Source organism: Nothobranchius furzeri, chromosome 16 (assembly GCF_043380555.1).
Source record: "Nothobranchius furzeri strain GRZ-AD chromosome 16, NfurGRZ-RIMD1, whole genome shotgun sequence".
Lineage (NCBI taxonomy): Eukaryota > Metazoa > Chordata > Actinopteri > Cyprinodontiformes > Nothobranchiidae > Nothobranchius > Nothobranchius furzeri.
In genome coordinates this window covers 33,744,510-33,766,531 of record NC_091756.1, presented here as the reverse complement: position 1 = coordinate 33,766,531, position 22,022 = coordinate 33,744,510, and the positions used below count along the sequence as shown (strand labels likewise).

The window sequence follows — 22,022 nt, the reverse complement described above, 5'->3', positions numbered from 1 at the left end:
TAATTCAGTCATGATTTATCATTTTTCTATAGTTTCTGTAGAATTTAAGCAATTTTTATCTTAATGGCTTTAATCACTTTTTAAAATTAAAGCTGTTATTTTAGGGAACGTCCTTGTTATACATTTTGTTTAAAGTGTGACATCAATTAGGAGAGTTTATGAAAGATATGCTCACTAATTCTCATTGGAAGTGGTGTAAATAACCAGGAAATTTAACATTAATTAAAATCTAAACCTTCATAAAACATAGTTTTAATGGACCAGTATACAATATCTGGATTACAGTTATTTTCAGATGGCAGCAACCCACTCTGGAACTGGTCCCAATGTCGCTAGCCGTTAGCTTTTCAGTCCAGTCAGAAAGAATCTGTTTCTTCAAAGGGCTGTCTACAACAGGTCAGATATTTGTTGTTCATAACATTTCCACAGAAACCCACATCGAATTTTCTACATGAAAAATAATGTAACCAGTTTTAAAACTGCATTAGTAGAGAAAATTAGGATTATTTCCACTGCATAACTCATAGTAATACTAGTCTTTACACTGGTCTGTCATGTGATGAGTTTGCTACAACAAGGCTGAGTCCATGAAGGCAAAACAACAGTGTGCAGCCCGCAGTTTGGACTGAATGGTCAGCTGTGAGGTCACTGGGCTTCATGACCCATGTGTTTATGGACGCGCATGAAGGAGAGATGGCTAGAGGTCACTGGGCTTCATGACCCATGTGTTATTGGACGTGCATGAAGGAGAGATGGCTAACAGGAAAAACACGAGACCGCAGAGTTGCTTTTAAGCATCACATCTTTAGAAAAGTCACAAAGATATTTTCCTGCAGCCAATTGATGCAGGCCTGCAAAGCCCGGAAAAAAGGCAGCTTGTACATCTTATCCTACATTTTCATGTGCTTATTTGACTCACTGATGTGACAGCTGAGCTTTTGTGACAGACTAGTGTAACTGGGCAAAAGCGTGTTTCAGTATGTGTGTGTTTGAACATGTGATTTCGAAGCATGACTGCCCACACCATCATGTGTTTCCCTGAAGTGGTCAGAGATGGAGTGTCAAACAAGTCTCATCATTACACTTTAGTATAAAACGTTAATTATGTGCTAAAAAAGAATTTATCAGCAAACAAATATGAATATCAAACAAACAAACGTATAAAATAAAGCTTTCAAATGACAAAGGTTCTACAAACCGATCTGGCACTATGTTAAAGAGGAGTTGCCCCAAAAACATGAAAACCATCACACTACCACTGTCGTGTTTGAATGTTGATGTTACTTTTCTGAAATACATTGCTGCTTTTACACTAGATGCAATGGGAAACACACCTTCCAGAAAGTTCTACTTTGTTCTCATCAGTCTGTAGAACGTTTCCCCTAACATTTAGGGTTCATCATGATGTTTTTGGTAAATATGGGATGGGACTCGCATTCTCTTTACTCAGCAGATGTTTGGGAATTGGATATCTTTTATTTTGCTCATATCTGCTTCCAGCTTCTTTCTTATTTTTGAAACATGACCTCTGACCTTAATCTGAATCAAAGGAGGCCAGCAGGGGTCTAGATGTGATTCTGGGTTCTACCGCTCTTGAATTTCTTCAGAATGAGGCATATCGTGTTGCTTTTGGATATCTTTGAGCTTACGCCATGTTGGCAGACAGGTTATATTGGAGTGCTTTCTTCATTCGACAGGTGTGCTACTTCTACAGGTCTGGGTATGGCTGCTTACAGTGATTAATCACAGTTGATTTAACAAGGAGGTAAATTACATCACCATCAACAAGGATGAAGGAAATTAACAATATCATCATTTGATAACTTCATTTTATTTTTATTAAGGTTAAAATTGTCTGCAATTGGAATTCATTTGCTGATGTGGAATATTTAGATGAGAAAAAGCCCAGAAGAAAACGTTTGTTTTATGGAGAACAGGATTTCTACACAAGTGAGCACAGGAAAGCATCTCTAACTGTTTAGTGTTTGTGATACAGAAAGGGGAGAGCGGGGCGTGCTCCTGAAGCTTAGAAGAGAGGACCTGTGTGATGTTAAGGAATGCATGGTTATGGGGTGCATTAATAGCATTTTAATGGAAGCAGATTGGCTGATAATGATCCCCGCTCGCATTCTCTCACATATCATGGAACAGGGAGACGAGAACGCCACTGGATTGGACTGGAGACTATAATATCGGTTTGTGATCATCTACACTGGATAATAACACACACACACACACACACACACACACACACACACACACACACACACACACACACACACACACACACACACACACACACACACATGTATACACAATTTAAGACTTTCCAAATCAGACGAAGATGATGAGTTACGTTGGAGGAAGACTGGGAAGCATCAGGATGTCCCCGACATGGCACATTTTCCAGTCTGCCATCTGGAGACATTACACAGATAGAGGCAGCCCCACTGAACCGGTGACAGCTCGGACTGGGAGGTTTGATTATGAGGCTCTCAGCGGTAAAGAGCGTAGGTGCAGCCATGATTAATTCCATGTAACACAGTTTTACTGTAGGCCAATTTACACAGGCATCTTATGATGATGTTACCCCCCACCCCCCAAACTGGACGCAAACGGGAGCGAGGGAGCGTGTCCTAATAAATACAAGCTGCCAGCACACCTGTCAAACCTGATAACGATACTGGATCTAACATCAGACAGCGCCTCAACACCACCCAGCCCAGAACAAAACGCTGTTAGTTCACATGCAGAACTGGATCCGCGCACATCTCTCTTCTGCGCCTATCTGTCCCCCACCACCACAACCATCACCACTCCACCCTCTCAGCGGAAACTGGGTTGCGGTGATGCAGGCGGTGTAAAGTTGCTTCCTTACCACAGTCATCGGGGGGAGTCCGTACTGTCCATGTTTGATGTTAAAAATCCCTTATTCGCCCATTTCCGCGGGATCCAGCTTGCTTCGGTGCGCGCGCCGCTCACCCCAAACGTGCGCGCTGCCTCTCTCTCTCTCTCTCTCTCTCTCTCTCTCTCTCTCTCTCTCTCTCTCTCTCTCTCTCTCTCTCTCTCATGTATATATATATATATATATATATATATATATATATATATATATATATATATATAATTCTTTAATTAAAGAAACGTAAATGGCTGTTATTTTCCCCGGTGTCCTTTTCGTTCCACGTTAGGGAAAAAAATTATGATGGAGAGAGAGAGAGGGGGGGGGGGGGGGGGGAATCCGCCACCCTACCACAGACCACAGACTCCCCCTCGGTCGGATTGGAAGGTAATGGTTCTTAAAGAAACATTCTCTCAGCGATTCTCCGCATCTCTGTGATTTACGCGCGCGCGCGTGCTCCACGCTCCCACGCGCACTCACGGGCCAATCAAACACCTGATTAATTATACAGCGTGTGTGCACATGAGAAAGGACAGCAGAATACCTGACATGGAGCATCTTTCCTCTAAGAGACAGAATTGAGCTCTTTACAAACAAACACTACAGGCCGTATGTGTTAATCCCCAGAAACTCATAACCATCTAGTGGGCTGAACTAAAATAAACGTGTCTTTATTGGGACATATAAGCAACAATTATGAAACAACTTCTCATAAATAACATTTATGTGCTTCCTATGTTTCAACTTTTCTGCAAACACACAACATAATTCATGAAAATGAACTCACACGAGCGAGAAATTCTCAGTTGTAGTAAAAGGTGATTGAAATGAATGTAATGAATCTAATTGTGACGTATTTTGATTTTTTTTTCTGGAGCTAACTTAAAATAAATATATTAGGTATCTCCCTGGCATGAATTCGCCTGCTGACAGTTGCAAACAGATGTGTGTGGGCCGGTCTTTAAGAGAGAGAGAGGGGGGGGAGGGGGGGGGGGGGTAAGCGAGAGAGAGGGAGCCTGGGAAGGGGTGATGTAATGTGTTCTCAGACAATGATGTCATCGACTGAGACACGGTGAGGATTTAAAGTGACAGAGGCTTTTTCAGCAGGTCCGTGTATTTCTGCATCAGGTCTCCTTAGAGAGCTGCAACCTTGCACCTGAGGGATGGGGTCTGTGTGTGTGTGTGTGTGTGTGTGTGTGTGTGTGTGTGTGTGTGTGTGTGTGAACATAAATTGTATACAGCCTGCACCATGATGTAGCACACAGTTTATTATTTATTATTCAGGACATTTGAGATACAAAACAGTGTTTTTGCAGGGGCAAAGGCAGGACATGTGCTGTCAGCTAAAATCGGATTCATGGTTTCTGTTAGAAAAAAAAACAACAAGAGGAATCAAAGTGTTAGCCTCAGCTGCTGTTGGTCACCATCCGTGCATTTCCCCCTTCCAGAGTTGTTTTGTTTTTGCTTTGAGGTGGGTTTGTTTTTTCACACAAGTTAATTGGGAAAGCTTTATCCTGCAATAGATGAAAAATAGATTCTTTTTTTACCTAATCTCAGGTTGTCTGATATTGAAATTATTCGCTTATCTGAAACATTTTAGTGGCAAAAATAAAAAAAAAGAAGAGTGAAACATGTAAGGGAGGAATGTCTTTTACAAATCACTGTTTTGTTGAGCCATTGTTAACTTAAATAAATAGTTTCTGTTTTGACATGCATGAAGACATGCAATTGTTTATCCATTTTTTCTAAAGAATGTTTGAGTTTACCAAAGATCCCGCCTTTTTCTGATATCATAACTCAAAGTTGGACCCAATCTCGTTCACACAGCTCATCTTTCTTGTTCCAGTGATCATTCTTCTGACCCATCAATATGCCCCTTCTTCACTTCTACAAACTTGTCTTTATTACCGTAACCCTTGGCTTCCCAAAGGAGGCGCTCCTAATCACACCTCCCCCATCACACCTGGTGTTGGATGGATTGATGGAGAGTTTGTGGCCTTCATCTTGCTCTCTCACTTCCTTACTTAATTGTATCCGTTCTTTTAGTACTTCTTGTCTCTCTTGGTCCTCAGTCTGGTCTTCTACATCTTTCTTCAAACACGTTTGCTCTTTGATCGGGATAGGGTTAGGGTCATCCAAAGTCTGATTACCATTTATTTTTTGAACGCCAGGTTTGGAAATGTTTAGCTCAGATTTGTTCTCATATTCTTCTGGAGTACTTTCTTCATGAACATGTGCCGACTCCACTAAAACCTGGTCCTGGATTTCATGTGTTGATTCTTGAGTTTTGGTAACAACAATACTTTCATCTGATGGCGAATCCTGGTTGGACCTCTGAACGCATGACGTTCCATCGCCAGTCGGCTCTGATTCAGTTATCACTAACTCTTCCTCCTGATCTGGTCTTGATGATGGTTGATCTTCGTTCTTTGTGATGTCTGAGTCTGAAATACTGATGTCACACGCAATCTTATAGAAGAGGGAATGGTTCTCTTTCATTTTCTTCAGGCTCTCACTCACCTCTAAAGACAGCTCATTGGGATCGATGATGCCATCCCAACCCAGAGACCGGTTATCGGCGTCTGGTCCATCCGTGTTTGGAAGAGGTCCTGAGGTGGGGATCTGTACAAAGCCTTGCCACTGCTTTGTGGAAAGGAACCACTGAGCTCTCAGATCAGACTTGAAGTTGTTGTCCTCAGCCGTGACTTCTTCAGCCCTCTTCTGCTCCTCTGAGCTGTGGTTGCCTCCATCTTTGTGAAAGATGGTCATGGACGAGACGTGATATGGAGAATCTGGGCGTTTGATTTTAGTGTTTCCTGCTTTCCCACAGTGACGTGTTTTGTTCTCTGACTTCACCTGACTTTTAGATTTGTTAAGATGTTGATTTTTATCTTCATGTTCCTGAGATGTTCCACCAGGAAGCTGACATTCTGTTGTGCTACCCAAGTGAACCAAGCAGCTTCCATTTCCTGAAAATAAAGACAATTTGTTGATTTTATACTTTGACCCTCATTAAGTTTGGGTAAATTTCATGTCAGTACCTTTTTTAATCTTTTGATTATTAGCCGTGTCGAGGGACACCTGGTGCACCTCCTTCCTCCTCCCCCTGATTGGATGCTGATTGTCTGTGGTCTCTCTGACTGCACTGAGAGATAAACAACCAGTTTGCTGTCACTTTCTCCTTTTGAGCACTCAATCGATTTAAAAGATGACTCACAAAAACAGAATAAAGTCCCACCTGCGCATGACTCTTTCTCGTATTCGCTCGACTCGTCGAAGCTTAGCGTCTCGCTGCTCAGGGCTCAGACTGAGGTCAGGGGTCGTGTCGGGGGTAGGAGGGGTGGCAAATTGATCCTCTGCCTATAAATACATCACACTTAATTAAGTAGATATTAGTTTAGAGCAGCATTTCTGATTTATTTTCAATCCCCCCCCCCCCCCCCCCCCAATACATATAATTTTGTTTTTTACGTGTCCTCTCGGGGGTGTGGTGGTGGTGGTGGTGGTGGGGGGGTGCACTAATTTAGAACCACTGGTTTGCAGGGACATTCTGGCCCTTTTGAAGCAATCATCTTTGTCAATTTTTTTAATAGTTACTGTCTTACTTGTAGAAAGCTTCCTGAATGGCTTGTGTTTTGAGAAATAGAGATCATGTCCTACAGAACTGATCAGCAGCAGGCTGTGGCTCTGGTGTCAGATGTGGCCCACTAATAAGGTTGCTTTTACATTGAACGGCATCCATATAGGTTATTAAACCATTCAATTTTATTTGCAAAATCTAATTAAGGTAATTAAATGTCATTTTAGTCTGAGTGACGATCAGTACATTTAATTTGCTATGTAAAGAGTAAGTCACCCCCCTACTAGAGTCTTAATCTGTCCACATTTCCTGTTTGTAAAGTTTGCTGATAGGAGTCGGTGCCTGGCGGACCCAGAGGGCGACGCTGTGGAAATGTCACCAACATAACCCCCACCCCACCGCCACTCAGAGACTCTGCCAGAGAACTGAGTCGCTAACAAACACACACACACATACACACCGCTGGGAAGGAGAAACAGTGGCATGTATACTTGTCTGGAGGATTTCTCTCCACCTCCTTCATCAGAGGAAAGAGAGAAAAGGGAGGAAGATTTTTTGGAGGCGAGCAGTTCCAAGCCGTATCATTTCACGTGTTGCCTGAGGCCAGTGGGATGAGCCAGCTGGAGGCGTGGCCGAGACTCTGCTGCTTCAGAAACGCATGCATTTAATCACAGCTTGCATTTCAAGAAAAGCAGATCCTTTGTCATTGCATGACTTCCTGGAAGACCGATATCACTGATGCGCAGTGCTCTGCTAATGGCTACTAACATGGAGCAATTTGAAGAAGTTGCATTGCTTGGACTAATGCAGCATTTGGGAAAACACGTCAGCTGCTTCTCTTAACTTGTAAAAATAAAAGTAAACTACCTGTAAACTACAGAGTCCGTGGCACAGACATTTTTCAGATTTGGTCTTTGACCTCTGCTGTGCCGGGTGGCACCGGAAACTTTACAAAAGTCGGGTTGAGCTCCATTTTTAACACTTATGTAATGTTTGTGCATCGCTGAAAGCACCAGACAGAATGACATTTTGATCTTAGCAGTAGTTTAAGAAAGTATTCATACGAACAGCTGGGAAAACGCTCCATGTACTCACTACTCTGTAAACAGTCAGAAACAACGTGTCAAAGAAGCAACAAAAAAAAAAAAAAAACTAAAATCTCTGATAGTTTTCTAAAGTAAAATTCTGTTGGTTTATGATATTGTTCTGGCAATAGTGACTGTCTAAACATCACGTGCATTACTATAATTCAGCAGCGAGGTGTGTCGAATCTGCAGCTATTGACGTGACAGCGGGACTTCCCATGTAAGGAAGGTCTGCCACCAGTTCACCGCTCAGGCGTCAGATCACGGTCTTTTATCTTCATTTGTCCAACTGGAACCTTTAGTCCTGCTGTAACACTGATTGTATCAGACTCAGAGTATGTCTCTGGTGTTAAAAGTTAGTCAATTTAGGTCCTCGATCATATTTGTGGCTGTTCTGGTGTCTTTTTAAAGGGTATTTTATAGATATTTAGTTACATTATGAGTAATACGTAGAAATGCTAATAAAAACACCAAATTATACAAACAATGAAACAGGAACAATTAGAATCTGGTGCGATTTCCATTAATTTCAGTAATTCAACTAGACCATACAAAGGTCCAGGAACACTTTCCAGATGGTTTCTATTTGCAATTATAAACATTTGTTGGTTTGTGTTTATTTTTTCATAAAAAGCCTTTTGTTTAATTAAACAAGCTTGTGTTTACGGTAATAATATCCATGTCTAATGTTTGATTCTCAGCCTCATTATTTATTTATTTAAAAATAGCTTTGAGGGCACATTTTTCTGAACGACTAATCAGCGATTAATTAAGATTAATTAATTACAAAGCCTCTAATTAATTAGATTCAATTTTTATATCCACTCCTTTTTTATATATAGACAGATTGAGAAATGGAGTCAACTAAATTGCACTCCTAATTTCATGGTTCGAGAAACTTTAGGAGTTCTGGGTTATTTTTTATTCTAGTTACCGTAAATCCTCTAATACAGGCCCGGGCCTGTATTTGACTCAAGCTCACCAAGCTCCAGGCCTTTATTGGAAGGAGGGCCAGTATTAGAGGCAGGCCTCTATTTCTATTTGAGCAAAATGAACTAATGGTTCGCTGGAGTTTTTGACAATTAAAAGTGCGCCCACATTTTCAAAGTTAAACACATTTCTTTTAACAACGGTAGTTCCTGCTTCAGCCATCTCTCCCCCTCCCCCTGCGCAGCGCCGCAAACTCACTGATGCGCCTGCAGCTTCTCGGAGTTCCTGCTGCTCTAAACATAAAAATAATTATTTCATTATCTGTTCCTCACTTCTGATGATCTTCAATGGTGTCTGTTTGTTGCAGCAGCAGGTACAAAAACTAACTTGTTTTTATTTGACTATTTTTCTGTCCTGTCTGTTTATTATCTTCCTGCATCTCCTCTCAATCCTAAAGAAAAACTGCTACCTGGGTTCATATATATTCACCTCATGAGTTACCTTTGAACTGCAGTTCTAAAAGATCTACCGACCGCAAAAACAGCGGAGCGCTTGCTGTTTGGCGGCCATATCAGTGATCAGTGCGTCGGAAGACAAGGTGATGCGCGCAGCGCCCCGCTCCACAGCACGCAGCGAAACGCATCAGGCGCAAATAAAAGACAGAAAACATTAAAGGAAATGAACCGACATGAACGATCGCGTGTCAGTACCTACGGTCTGGCACAGCGCGTTGCCCCCCCCCTGCGAAATATCAAGAAATTCTTGTTTTTTTTCATCAATTTCATCATAAAATGCACTTTTTGTAATAAAACTGAAAAAAACCAAGTAAAAAAATTTTTCTTGAGTTTTACCCCCAAAAAGAGAACATGATCATACGATAATTCAATAGGGAGCGTGGTTTCACAGACGCGGAAGTGATAGCGTCGGTGAAACGCCGGCTGCTCTAGGAAACCCCCGAGCGTTCAAGCGTCAACGAAGTGACACGGAAATGCCGGGCTTTCCAGAAGTAAGTAAGATAACTTACTATGAGCTGATAGTTCGTTGGATTGATCGGTAGGTTGGAAACTCTGATCATGAATCTGAAGAAACGATGACTGAGTGGTGAGCTGGAAAGGCGACTTCCGTTTATAGCCGCGGTTTGTGACGTAGGTGCGACGTGGAGGGAATCCCCGCGAGGGGCATGCTGGAAGTCCCTACTTCGTGGATTTTCACCTATCGCGGCCAGGTCTGGAACGCATCTACCGCGATAAACGAGGGATTACTGTAGTTCATACACCCCCTACTGCTGCTCTCCAGAGTGTTCTGCAGCATAATCAGCACGTTCTCTTTGAACTTGATAGTGTAATGACCTGGCTGGGGTTGTAAGCCAGGTGCATTCTGGGTATTGTGTTATATGTGTTTCCTATCGTTCTGCTAGTTCCTATGTGCTGATTTGCATGTTTTGTGAGTGTTATGTAAGCCACAGGGAAGGTGATGTGTGTTCTGTGGAGCGGGTTGAATTAGCATGGTTAACTGACACCATGACTCTGTGTGGTAGGAGCGTGATAGAGGATCGTGTCTGTAGCGTTACAAAGCGTTGAAGAAAAAGCCTAATAAAGGTCTGTGTGAACCCCTACTGCCTTCTGCTGGTTGATTTGGGGACTATAACCCTGCCGCTGGGACGCTTGTACTTGCTTGTTACCACATTCCATCCGGCCACAATAAGAGACCGGCCATTATTTACCTCCGCTGACACCGGCCAAAATTGGAGACCCGGCCTTTAATTGAATACCGGCCTGTATTGGAGGATTTACGGTATTCCTTTTCTTATTCCAAGCTGTAGTTCTTTTTTAAAACACAGAACAGTTTTGTTACCTGTTTTCTCGCTACGTTTCGTTTGCGGCTGCAAACTTCCTCAGGCCTTTGCAGCCTGCAAACGAAACTGGTAACAAAACTGTTCTGTGTTTTAAAAAAGAACTACAGCTTGGACTTAGATATACGACACAGCAAGAACACACCTAAGATATTCCTTTTCTTACCCGGACATCCAGGCCTTCGCTTCTTCCTGAGTTTGTTAGGTCTTGAGCCTGAATGCCTGGAGCTTCTGTTTCCACGGTTGGGCTCCCGTCTGGACACGAGTCCATCCTGGAGGCCCAGGATCTTCCCTGATGTTGCTGTCTACTTGTCTTCATTACTGAATCATCCTGGTCAGGGCTCTCCAAAAGCCATCTGTTTGGCTTGCATGGCACCTTTTTGCTCCGTTCAGCCAGCTGAAGCTGCTGTGCCTCAGGTGGGATTTGTTCAAGCAGAGGAGCATCAAGCTCAGGTGGCGGATCCTCCACAGAAACCTTTCTAGCCACAAGCGAGGATGGTAGGATGGCTGTAACAACTCGCGTTACTCTTAAAGGAAATGGGGTCTAAAACAAAGAAACTATTATTAACTGCGACGCAGTCCGTGAGAAACGTCAGTGATGTGACAAACCTCTCTGGCTTCTGAACTTTGAATCTGGGGCTCCTTAGCAGAAGCTGGAGGTTTCTTCTTGTTAGTCACCCTCTCCTGGTTCCTCTTCATCCTCTCAATCTGCTCTTCTTCACTCATCTTTGTTTTTAATTTCTAAAGATATTTAGAATTTGTGCCAGATGTAAACAATGATGCTTATTGCTGAACTGTGTGTGTGTGTGTCTAATTGTGTAGGTGTGTTTGCCTGCATGCCTGTGAAAACACACAGCCGCAGAAAACACCATACATGTGTGTGTGTGTGTGTGTGTGTGTGTGTGTGTGTGTGTGTGTGTGTGTGTGTGTGTGTGTGTTTAGACGTGCATGCACAGTGGATGGTTGGGGGTTAGGTAACAGAAGTGAGAAACCATTGCTCTGAGAATGAACCTCTACCTCCCCCTGTTGGCTACAGCAGGTAATGCAATATGCCCTAATTGCAGGAAGAAACGAGGGAACCAAAGAAAAAGAATTTGGCTGTGATTGGAAATATCTGCTTCTATATTTAGTGTTTTGGCACACATTAGAAAGGATATGATAAAGAATCCAACCTTTGTTGATTGGACGGTAGCATCTGCTGGGATCCACTTTGAGCCAGACTGAGATTCTGAAGATAAAATTGGAAAATGAATACAGAAAGTAGAGAAAAACAGAGGAAATGGGATGGGGTTAAGGATAAAATGCCAGGAAAATGGCACGTCATCTTTTTAAAGATGTTCATATGAAAATAAAACTTCATTATATATGTATGTTTCTTGTGTTTGTATTATTTGTGCCAACCAGCTGGAGCTCTCTGGGCTTTCATATTTAAGAGGTCAGGCTGGATTTTTCCTCTTCTGTCTACAGGATCAGCAGCCTGGGAGTAGATTCCCTGAGACACACAAACACAAGAAAAGGATATTTCACGCTCAGCTGTCATCATTATGGTCCCGAGCCCAGCTTTGGGTAAAAAAAAAAATGCTGAGTTGTGCTTGAGATGATCTCCAGGAATCAGATCAGACAGAAAAATGTTCCCTTACAGAATGATTTCACTTTATTTTGTGCAGTATAAGCGACCCCCTGCAGTGGCGAGAATCCGAGCTTCTTACCTCATATGGAGACTCGGGCCAGCCACGGCCCTGGTCCCTGATAGGGTGGCTCTCCTGTAGCTCCAGGGGTAAAGGTGGGCGGATCGGGGGCTCTAGTTCCAACTCCTGCAGGGACTGTAGTCATCACTAATGTTACTAAGAAACTCTCAGCTAGTGAACGTAGCTCAAAACCAGAATCAGAATTTGAAAAGGGGACAATGTGAAAGAGTCACACCACTGGTAGTCTTCCTGTGGGAGAACCAGGGGACCCAGGAAGTGGAACTGAGGACTGGAACACTGGGAAGGAGACAAAAGGTCACTTTTTTAACCCGTGTCAGATCTGGAGAGTTAGTCTGATTATTTGTGCAAATAAATCACAGAACATTCAACATATTTGTTTATTTTGGACCAAATTAAGATCCCGAAAATTACCACAAAAACGTATGTAGTGTATGGGTGAAACAATTAAAGGGCATCCTTTGTAAAACCTTTATTAGTATTTATATTCAAATATTAATAACAACAATAATGTTTTCACAGAAAAAACTAACTAACGATCTTATTTAACAACTTTTAAACTTGCACTCATGTGTTACTTTTCTTTTCCATTTGTTCTGGTGTGTTTTTATGACACTACTTTTGTTTCATTTACTGATTTGAATTAGTTTAGATCAATTTTAAATAAATTTACACACACACACACACACACACACACACACACACACACGCACACGCACACGCGCGCGCACGCACGCACGCACGCACACACACACACACACACACACACACACACACACTTTTCAGTTTCCTGGTTTTGATCCCTCCATTTATCGGATTTTAATATTTTTACACATTCGGCACATAAAAACACAATTATTCTTTTAATAGCTGTATTACTAATACTAACCATGAGGTCTTTGTAGTCCAAGCAGGAGACAGAAATGATCTCTATTGACCTTTAGTCCAGCAAGGATGTCCTCCATCATCCACAGCTCTCTCTGAGCCTGAGAATGCTCCTGATTAGGAAGAAAGAAAGTTCAAGAGGTCACATGTTCCACCATATAAACCCACAACACCATCACTGGTACAAACAAAAGGATGTGGAAAACATAACATTTGCTGTATGTGTAATAAATATGACTGAAATGACCTGTGGCATCCCAAAGTTACAGATGTGCTGCAGGTGTGAATGGATGACGGATAGTTCACTCTCCATTCTCTCATACTGATTCCAAACTCGCTCCATTTCCTTTAATTAAAGATCAGATTTGTTATAAAATGTAAAAATGCAAAATCTCTCTTGTGTTCCTAAGCTCATTACCAGAGACACATCACACACTCTGGCTCGAATTGTCACCAGCTCCTCCAGCAGCAAAGCCTTCTGGGTCAGCGCTTCCTCCAGGGCCTGGGGCCCCTGGGTCTTCCACTCCTCCACTTGGAGCCTGGACATCTCTAATGCACACTGAACACTATCCTGCGAAAGTAAAGACAGCAGAACATTAAAGGCACTTTTGGCATTTTTGCTTGCTTTTGGCACCCCCTAGTGTCTGTTATTAATTATCTGTCATCAAACCAAACCCAAACCCCCTAACTCCTTGCTGTGCGTTTGTCTTTTTAACACCTTAAACTAACAGTTAAAATGTCTCCCAGCCTTCAATAGTGTCTACAGGAGTGGCTCATCACTAAATTAAACAAATCAGCTGTGTTCATGACCTAAAACATGCAGGAAATGTGCTGCTAGCAGACTGCAGCGCCAGGTATGTCCCAGGTAAGTCCCAACAGAGCAGTCCGCCAGTCGCAAGTTGTAAAGTGGAATAATCTGGCCACAGAGGGCGATAGAGGCTGGATGGCCTTTCATTAACCATGTAAAGGGTCGTTTTAGCTCATACTGGCTCAAGAAGATGATTTAAAAATATGGAAAACTGGCAAAGTTTGGCTTTAATGTTTTAACTTTACACATAATTAATACTTAAGGAACATTGTTCTCATGTTTTCTTAGTTGATTGAGTGTAGTTGTTGAGGTTTTCTGTGCAGACATGTAATTATTGACCTACATTCTAACTCAAAATCAATGAAAACCTGATAGTTTATATTCTAGAGATTTTGAAGTACCACTAACCTTATCCATTTGTAGCTGAGTCAGTTCCACAGACAGAGACTGAAGCAGCTTGTCACACCCACACAACCTCGTTAGCACGGCCTGAAAACACAAAATACAACTCATCTCTGCACTGGAAGGAATATTTAAATATTGTGTACAGTTGCCAAACTCTGAACACTCACATCTGCATCACTTTCCAGAGGTCGGATTGGAGGCAGTTCTCTCACTTCTGATTTAGAAGTCTGAAAAGTGTCAGAGTCGATTTGACATTCAGCAGAAATGTTTTTATGACCATAACTGGGAATTTATAAGTCAGAATTATTCAAAGATACATTTTTGTAAACATTTTAAAGATTTTACATTGACTGATTTTTACTTTTTAGGAAAAATGTAAATAACTAGGCTGCGTGAGGTTCAGCAAAGCCTCAGACAGGTGGCCAGGACAAAAATCTGAATAGATTAAAACGTGTGCAGATTTGTGATGCTCTGCAAATCAGCAAACAGCCACTCTAGTGTTCTAGTTTTAACTTAAAGCATTATCATGCAATTCATTACAGACTCTACGGATGTATTTCTATAGATAACAGATACAAAACATTTTGAGGCAAAAATAAAACACATTCCATTCTCAATACCCCTAACATCTTTTAATCATTACGAAACAAGCAAAAGAAAATAACTCATATATTAAAGGTCTTAAAGATCGGGTATCTGCTTCACTGGCCAAAACTGGCTTGAACATGTCTGCAAAAACTTTAAATTGTGCATCCTTCAATTTCATCCTGGTTGAAGCAAAGCAGTAATATGGACACAAAACAAAAGGATAGCAACACACACACACACACGCACACATACACACATACATTATCTTTAAGAGGGAAACACAATAAAAACAACAAAACACAGATGCAGTTTAACTCCACAGTCTAACAGACAGGGCTGTACCATAGCTGGCGGAAGCGCACAAACAGATAAATGGCTGCAGTGATGTTGGCGGCGGTGTTGTGGGGGGTGGGGAGCTCTCGATGAGGGGGGCAAGGGTGGCAGTAAGTCTGCCCCTGTCGAGTGGCTCTGAAGGAAGAGACAGCATGAACAGAGGACTCACCATGTTTAGCACAGGTTTGTTTCTTTGAAACGCTAGCGATGACACATAGCAACCTGATCGACCTCAGTTCAGATAAATGTGTTAAACGAAAAATTAGCAACATTTTTATATTTTTAAATGATCATCTTGAGGCAGTGTGTGATAAAATGACTCTTTACCGAGTTAATGAAAGGCCACCCAGCCCCTATCACCCCCTGTGGCCAGGATATTCCACTTGCAACTTCAGAGTTGCAGGCCCCCTCTGTTGGGACTTGGAAATAGTTAGCTGACATACCTAGCGCTGCAGTGTTTCCAGCATGTTTTAGATCATGAGCACAGCTGATTTGTTTATTTTAGTGATGAATCACTCCTGTAAGGAAAGCTGGGAGACATTTCAGCTGTTAGATTAAGGTGTCAAAAAGACGAACACACGGCGAGGAGATAAGTTTAGCTTTTGGTTCTACAAACGGATACTAGGGGGTGCTAAAAGCAGGCCAAAACTGCCTAATCTCCCTTCAGTGAGCTAATGGCTCCACCTAAACTAGCTGTAAGCTCATCAGTCCTGAGCTTATAAACTCTATTTCTCTGAACTGAGGTTATTCAAGAAGCCATCTACGAGTAGTAATTAACAAAAACTTTGACATATAAACATTATTTCAAATGAGTTAAATATTCCTTTAAGAGTGAGTGAGGACTATGTATGTTATAACTGTTTATTTATGAGTCACCTTTCCTAAAGGTCTTCTCCCAGTTGATGGATGATGGACAGAACCATAGACGGGTGCAGGCTTTAACAGAGGAAGAAAAAAAAGGTCACATTTTTAAAGTTGTCCTCTGCTCCACATCTGTGTTTGTTCTGCTTATTATAAACCCAGTGACTCGCCTCCCATCATGCAACTCATACAGATATGGACATCTTGTCTTTTTTTTTGGTGTTCGTTGATATTTTATTCATGCATTTGCAAAATTGATGCCATTTAGCCCAAGTTTCATTTTGGGAAAGTTGCTGCATCTTTTCTTGTTTTAGAAGTTAGCAACAACTTTTCATTAGAACACATCTACCCAGATTACTTCCTTCCAATGTCACATGTTCAGTGTTTAACTGCTACAGAAGATCATCCCAAATCCTTTAGACAGCTTCACCACAGCTACAAAGGAAAGTAGCTAACTTAATCTCAGATTGACTCCAAATTTATAATAATCATATTTATAAAAAGTTGCTGTTCAAGTTCATTTAAAGGTAATATGACAATAAACCTGCTGGAGATGGGCACTAGCCCCCCATGACCCTGTGTGGATAAGCGGGTTCAGATAATGGATGGATGGATGGATGGATGGATGGATGAATGGATAGATGGATGGATGGATGGATGGATGGATGGATGGATGGATGGATGGATGGACGGACGGACGGATGGGTGGATGGATGGATGGATGGATGGACAGATGGATGGATGGACGGATGGATGGATGGATGGATGGATGGATGGATGGATGGATGGACAGACGGATGAATGGATGGATAGATGGACGGATGGATGGATGGATAGATGGACGGATGGATGGATGGATTGACAGACGGATGGATGGATGGATAGATGGACGGACGGATGGACGGACAGATGGATAGATGGACGGACGGATGGATGGATGGATGGATGGATGGATGGATGGATGGATGGATGGATAGATGGATGGATGGATGGATGGATGGATGGATGGACGGACGGATGAACGGACGAACGGATGGACGGACGGACGAACGGACGGACGGATGAACGGATGGATGGACGAATGGAAGGACGGATGGATGGATGAATGGATGGATGGATGAATGGATGGATGACGATAAACCAAAAATGATCATCACCTTGCTCAGGCTATGCCATCTCTCTGTGAGCGGCGTGGTAGGAGCAGATTTAAACTCCAGCTTTGGTGAGGCCGGTGCGTAGTACAGGTTCTGGAGCACACCGGGGTCATCAAGGGGTCGAAGGTCAACCCTTCCCACCGGTGTGTGAGGTCGTGACCCCAGCTGTCCTCTGGAGTTTAAGGAACCCAGGATTTCTGCTTCTGTCAGAGTGTTTTCTCCAACAAGAGAGGTGTCCTCTCTGCTTGGACCAGCAGCTCTTCTTCTGCCTAAGTCAGGAGGGCTCGGAGTTCTGTCTGAGGGGCTTTGAGAAGCAGAACTGATTATTTATCTATGCATCCTATTAACCAAACATGTTGATGACATAACAACCACCTGTTTCTGTGATGAGCACTCCACCTCCCTCTATGCTCCGACTGGGACCTCCCCTTCCTCCCAACAAAATGGCTCGGTTCACTCAGGGTCCGACTGACATGCTTGTGTTTCTGGGAGGGACTCTCCTCCTCCTCAGGGTACTTTGGGCCGTTCACCGACTCACTGCTGCCCCCTATCTGTGTGAAATCCTGGTAGCTTGAGCAACGCCTGAATGGATCAGAGGCGAAACACACAAAGGCTTGTCATCATGGGTTGCATCTACAATCTGATGTCCACCCTAAACCAGAGCCTAACCTGTTCATGGTGCTGTCGGGCTCCATAGCAGCCGACTGACTCAGGGCTCTGACCCAACCCAACATGTCCTCCTGAGTATCGGCACTGAAGAAGTATGACCGCATTCCCTGGTGCACCACCTAGTTTTACACACAATACACAGGAGATGGTTACAGGGGCACTTCATTTAGAGCAAAATAATATTACCTTTGATGGTATTGAAGAACAACTGCAACATGAATTACATAAACTACATGACTACATAAAAGGTGGAAGACAGATTATAAATGAGGTTCTGGCTCATTTGTGTGTCTGTTAGACATTAGCTGTTCATCTGTTAGCACACTGTTTAAAACTCTGGCAAAAGCAAACAGAGATATACAGGTCTTCATTTAGTTTTTGCATTTAAATGGTTAAAAATTTGGTGTCAAAGATGCTTAGAGTCCAAACTAAACAGACGTTTATTACCTTGAAGGTGAACTTCCTGTTCTTGCATTCTCGCGGTGTGCAGAACAGGATTTTGTAGCTTGGTAGTGGGATGCTCCCCAGCACAGTTTCTTCTCTACTGTCTGATTAAAAAACATCAAAGGGAAATTTATGTTTTAAAAAAGATAAAAGCATAATTTAGATCACATAAATCCTGCTTATCCAGATGAAACTCGGAACTAGTGCTTCTACCTTTGTAGTAATACAGACAGAAGTTGGAGAGGACGAACCATCTTCTCTTCCAAAGCTTCAAACCAGAGCTGTCCTGCAAAATGAAAGTAACCCACAGACGCCAACACACTCATGTATGAACACCAACGACATTCTGCAATTCTTTAAGCCAAACAAACAAAATTACTTTCTTGTTGAGCCATCCTCTGATGACCACGGAGCAGTTGGGATCTCTTTTTGCAGACTGATATCTTTTCCCAAATGTCTGCACCTTTCCATCGCTTTCCTGCTTCCAGAGGAGAGAATAAGCATCATGCATAAATACACTCCGTGCATTCACCGTATCACATAAATTCATCCAAGCACGATGTCAAGGAGCCGTGCAAACACACAAACAAACCTTCACGACAGGAAAGTAAGAAATTGTTGCCACACTGGATGCTTGACTTACTCTGTCCTGCTCGTCCATTCTGACAGAAAACAAAAAGACTTTTTCAGAAAAATAAATAAATGATCAGCCACAAACAACAATCTGCAACGGAAAAGTTTGCAAATACTAAGATTTGAAAACGTGTCACACTCTCTGCTAAAAAATGGTAAAAGTTTAAAAATAAATCCCAACTGATGCTGAACATGTGCTCTCACGCAGCTCTGCAGACACACAAACGTAACTCTGTGAGGCTCAGGCCTTACCAATCAGAACCAAGATCTTGGTCATTAGAAGTGGTCCGTCAGTCGCAGGAACATAAAACCAATTCCCAGGTAGAAGGGATTTATTTATTCATTGTCCTGGTGAACCGTTGAGCCCTAATGAACACTTAATGTTGCTGCTCTCCCACTTTCAGCTAAACTCTCCCACAATTCTATTCTGAGCCATCATGGGCTAGTGCGCATCCCCACCAGGAAAGTGACAGGTGACAGCTGCGTCGCTGTGGAAACAGGGAGGGGCTCGGACTGTGTGAAAACCAATCTGGCAGCAGGGGATGGGCTGGTATGAGAGGTCGGCTCAGAAAACAAGGGTAGAGAACTGTAATGTAGACGGCTAAAGACACAAAACCACAAAGAAAAGGAGTTAGGGCCAGAAAGTGGAACATCAGGGACAATAATGTAAAAATGTGTTGGGTCCACTTTTCTCAGATGTGTGTGTGTGTGTGTGTGTGTGTGTGTGTGTGTGTGTGTGTGTGTGTGTGTGTGTGTGTGCGCGCTGCTACTGCTGACCTAAGTAACATCATTGAACAACGTGGACACATGTGCATTTGTCCCTAAAATATTTTAAACTGTTGCTCATCGATCTGTCTTTAAGCTATTTGTTTAGTTTAAAATAAACTGCAAGATTCTGCAAAAGTTTTAAACCACCACTATCATCTTTGGCCTGCAGACAGCCAGACTTTCTGGTAATCTTTTAAAAAGATCGATATTTTGAGCTTTTATCCTTTTTCCTGTGGATTTCAGTTGCTTTCTCTCTCATCGCTGTTCTTATCCTGATAGTGTCTCATGTAGTATAAGCTTTTAAATAAAGAAGTGAAAAGGCAGGGGGCAAATGAATGCATCTCTCCAATACTGGATAAAAGTCAGATCTGATTGTAAATAATTTCTACTTGCACAGATCCTAATGTTCAACCCCGGGTCCATTTACATGAACCCGATCAGCTTGGATCTATTAATATAGGATCATTGGAAAAAACAAATAGCTTTCTATTAAATTGTTCTATATTCAACTTTTAAGGCAAATTTAAAACTTCTTCTGTAAAAGGTCATGGCCTGGATCAAACGTAAAGGAAAAAAACTGAAAAAGTCTGAAAATAAACTTCAAAAGCTCTTTGAAAAGTAAAAAAAAAAAAAAAATAAATACAAAAATAACCTATTGATCATGACCAAATTAAGAGATTATCAACCAAATCTGGTGGCGTGGAAACAACGGTCTGTATGCTTAAACACAGTTCCATTTACCCACTTGCCTCTAAAAGCTTCCTCATCGACTAAATCTAAAAGTTTGAGCTGCATCACTTAAATCTAATCTTTATTTCCCACCCTGTCTAAATTTAGTGGCATCGTGACCTCGGAGCAACACCAGCTCAGATGAACCTGGAAGATAAAAACGTCATGAGAGAAAACCGTGGGTCACCACGAGGTCTGACAAGGTTTGGCATCCAGCTCAGCATCGACCACAGTCAATAGCGAGACTCGAGTAAATCAGACCGAAACAACCAGCTCTTTGTGAGTCTGTAGCCAGCAGGGGCTACGTGGGTGTGGTGAAATATTTGGAAAATCTCCATCTTTATCAGGCAGGGTCTCTCTGCTTGGAGAGGAGAGGACTTGAAATGCTAAAGAGGGATGAAGCTGAGGACAAACGGCAGGTCTGTGCGTGACACAGAGTGAGCTTTGTGATGCCCAAAGTCTTCGAAGCAGCATGGGAAGCTGGACAGAGAGCATGTTGAATAGATTTGCTCAGATAATAATGGTTTCTGTCTGAATCAAAACATTTGCATGTCTCCTGCATTCTTCCATCCTTTAATGATGGGGGGGGGGGGGGGGGGGGGGGGGTTCATCTGTCAGCTGTTATGACCTTTATTGGTTATGTTGTGATGTAAACCAAACCAAGAGAACATCAAGTTTGATGTGCTGCAACCAAAGAGAGCTGACAGATTTAGGGTTAGAATATCAAGCACATGAGGTATAGGTGGGACAACAGAATTAAGTAGTAATAAAAGTAGGTCTGTTGTGTTTCAGTCAGCAGCTCGTTTCACACCAAACTTACGGAATTTATACAAATAAAAATGTTAAACCGTTCCATAACTTCTGTGTTGTTGCTGATTGCTGTTTCTGCTTGAGGTCCTATAATAAAATGAGAGGTAAGCCACATTAAAGGTGCCATATTGCCTCACCTGAATAGCTGTGGCCGCCTGCTGCCGGATTTAATCTCCATCACTTGGCATTCTTCCTCACAGCATCTCCTCGGACTTGGCTCACCTCTTTGTTGCTTCCACAAGTTGCCTTCACAACAAACGCTCTGCGGCCCTCTCACACACGAAGCTGCCTCGCTGCTGCAGACTCTACCTACGCTGGGCTGTGTTTATTCCTTTAACAGTAAACTCTCTGTGAGTGTCGTACTTCCTCCCCCTTTTCTTCTTCAGCACCCCCCCCACCTCCCTCTTACCATGCACTCGACAGCATCTCTGTTTCTGGCCAAATGTGTTTGTGACTCAGGAATCTACTATCAGCCAGCCGTTATCTATGTGTAAAGAATTTGGTGCTCAAGTTTGAATTTACTATTCTACTTTTCTCTATCACACATGGTCAAGATTGTGCATTTCGTGCAAAAAAGTAAGACATTTTGTGTTTGATTCATGTTTCCCGCAGTTTTAAGGAAGCCTGTTGAAATTAAATACTGTGCTGTTAAAAGCCTGATTAGTTTTCTTTAAAATGAGGAATTACTTGTATTGACTATAACTTCATTAGTGAACTATGCCTTCATCATATTGGATTGTGCTTGGCATATCTTACAGCTGGGATGCACAATTTAAAATGTTTAACCCTTATACAACCTTAGTGCATTTTTTTGTGCTCAAAGGACATTAATGTTAGAAAATTAAAGGGTTATATTGTCATGTTCTGTGTCCCTTTGTTC

General features: G+C 42.3%; 2 protein-coding genes across 10 annotated transcripts in view; both read right to left on the bottom strand.

Annotated features, from left to right (window-relative positions):
* LOC107388008 (liprin-alpha-3) overlaps positions 1–3,038 on the bottom strand; it is a 36,240-nt gene extending 33,202 nt beyond the window's left edge. Inside the window, exon 1 of the mRNA XM_015963327.3 lies at positions 2,879–3,038. The gene's annotated coding sequence lies outside the window, so the exon portion shown is untranslated. The remainder of the gene's footprint in view (positions 1–2,878) is intronic.
* A 1,114-nt stretch (positions 3,039–4,152) lies between these two features.
* On the bottom strand, positions 4,153–21,463 carry plekha4 (pleckstrin homology domain containing A4). Of its 9 annotated transcripts, XM_015963338.3 has the most exons (25): positions 21,280–21,457; positions 18,795–18,864; positions 18,582–18,680; positions 18,416–18,488; positions 18,206–18,306; positions 17,759–17,877; positions 17,465–17,671; positions 17,093–17,393; positions 15,951–16,010; positions 15,084–15,209; positions 14,321–14,380; positions 14,157–14,237; positions 13,359–13,511; positions 13,188–13,286; positions 12,945–13,053; positions 12,273–12,334; positions 12,059–12,172; positions 11,751–11,841; positions 11,522–11,577; positions 10,959–11,090; positions 10,516–10,893; positions 6,141–6,262; positions 5,944–6,047; positions 5,423–5,871; positions 5,025–5,354 (listed from the first exon to the last, which is right to left on the bottom strand). In XM_015963338.3, the coding sequence occupies exons 1-25, from the start codon at positions 21,318–21,320 to the stop codon at positions 5,274–5,276; spliced, it is 3,288 nt and encodes a 1,095-aa protein (XP_015818824.3). In that variant the 5' UTR covers positions 21,321–21,457; the 3' UTR covers positions 5,025–5,273. The 9 variants fall into 9 exon arrangements, with proteins under 9 accessions (XP_015818816.3, XP_015818818.3, XP_015818819.3 ...); XM_015963330.3 differs by having other exon boundaries at positions 4,153–5,871; positions 21,280–21,463; XM_015963332.3 differs by having other exon boundaries at positions 4,153–5,871; positions 18,582–18,683; positions 18,846–18,864; positions 21,280–21,454.
* Between the last annotated feature and the right edge of the window lie 559 nt (positions 21,464–22,022).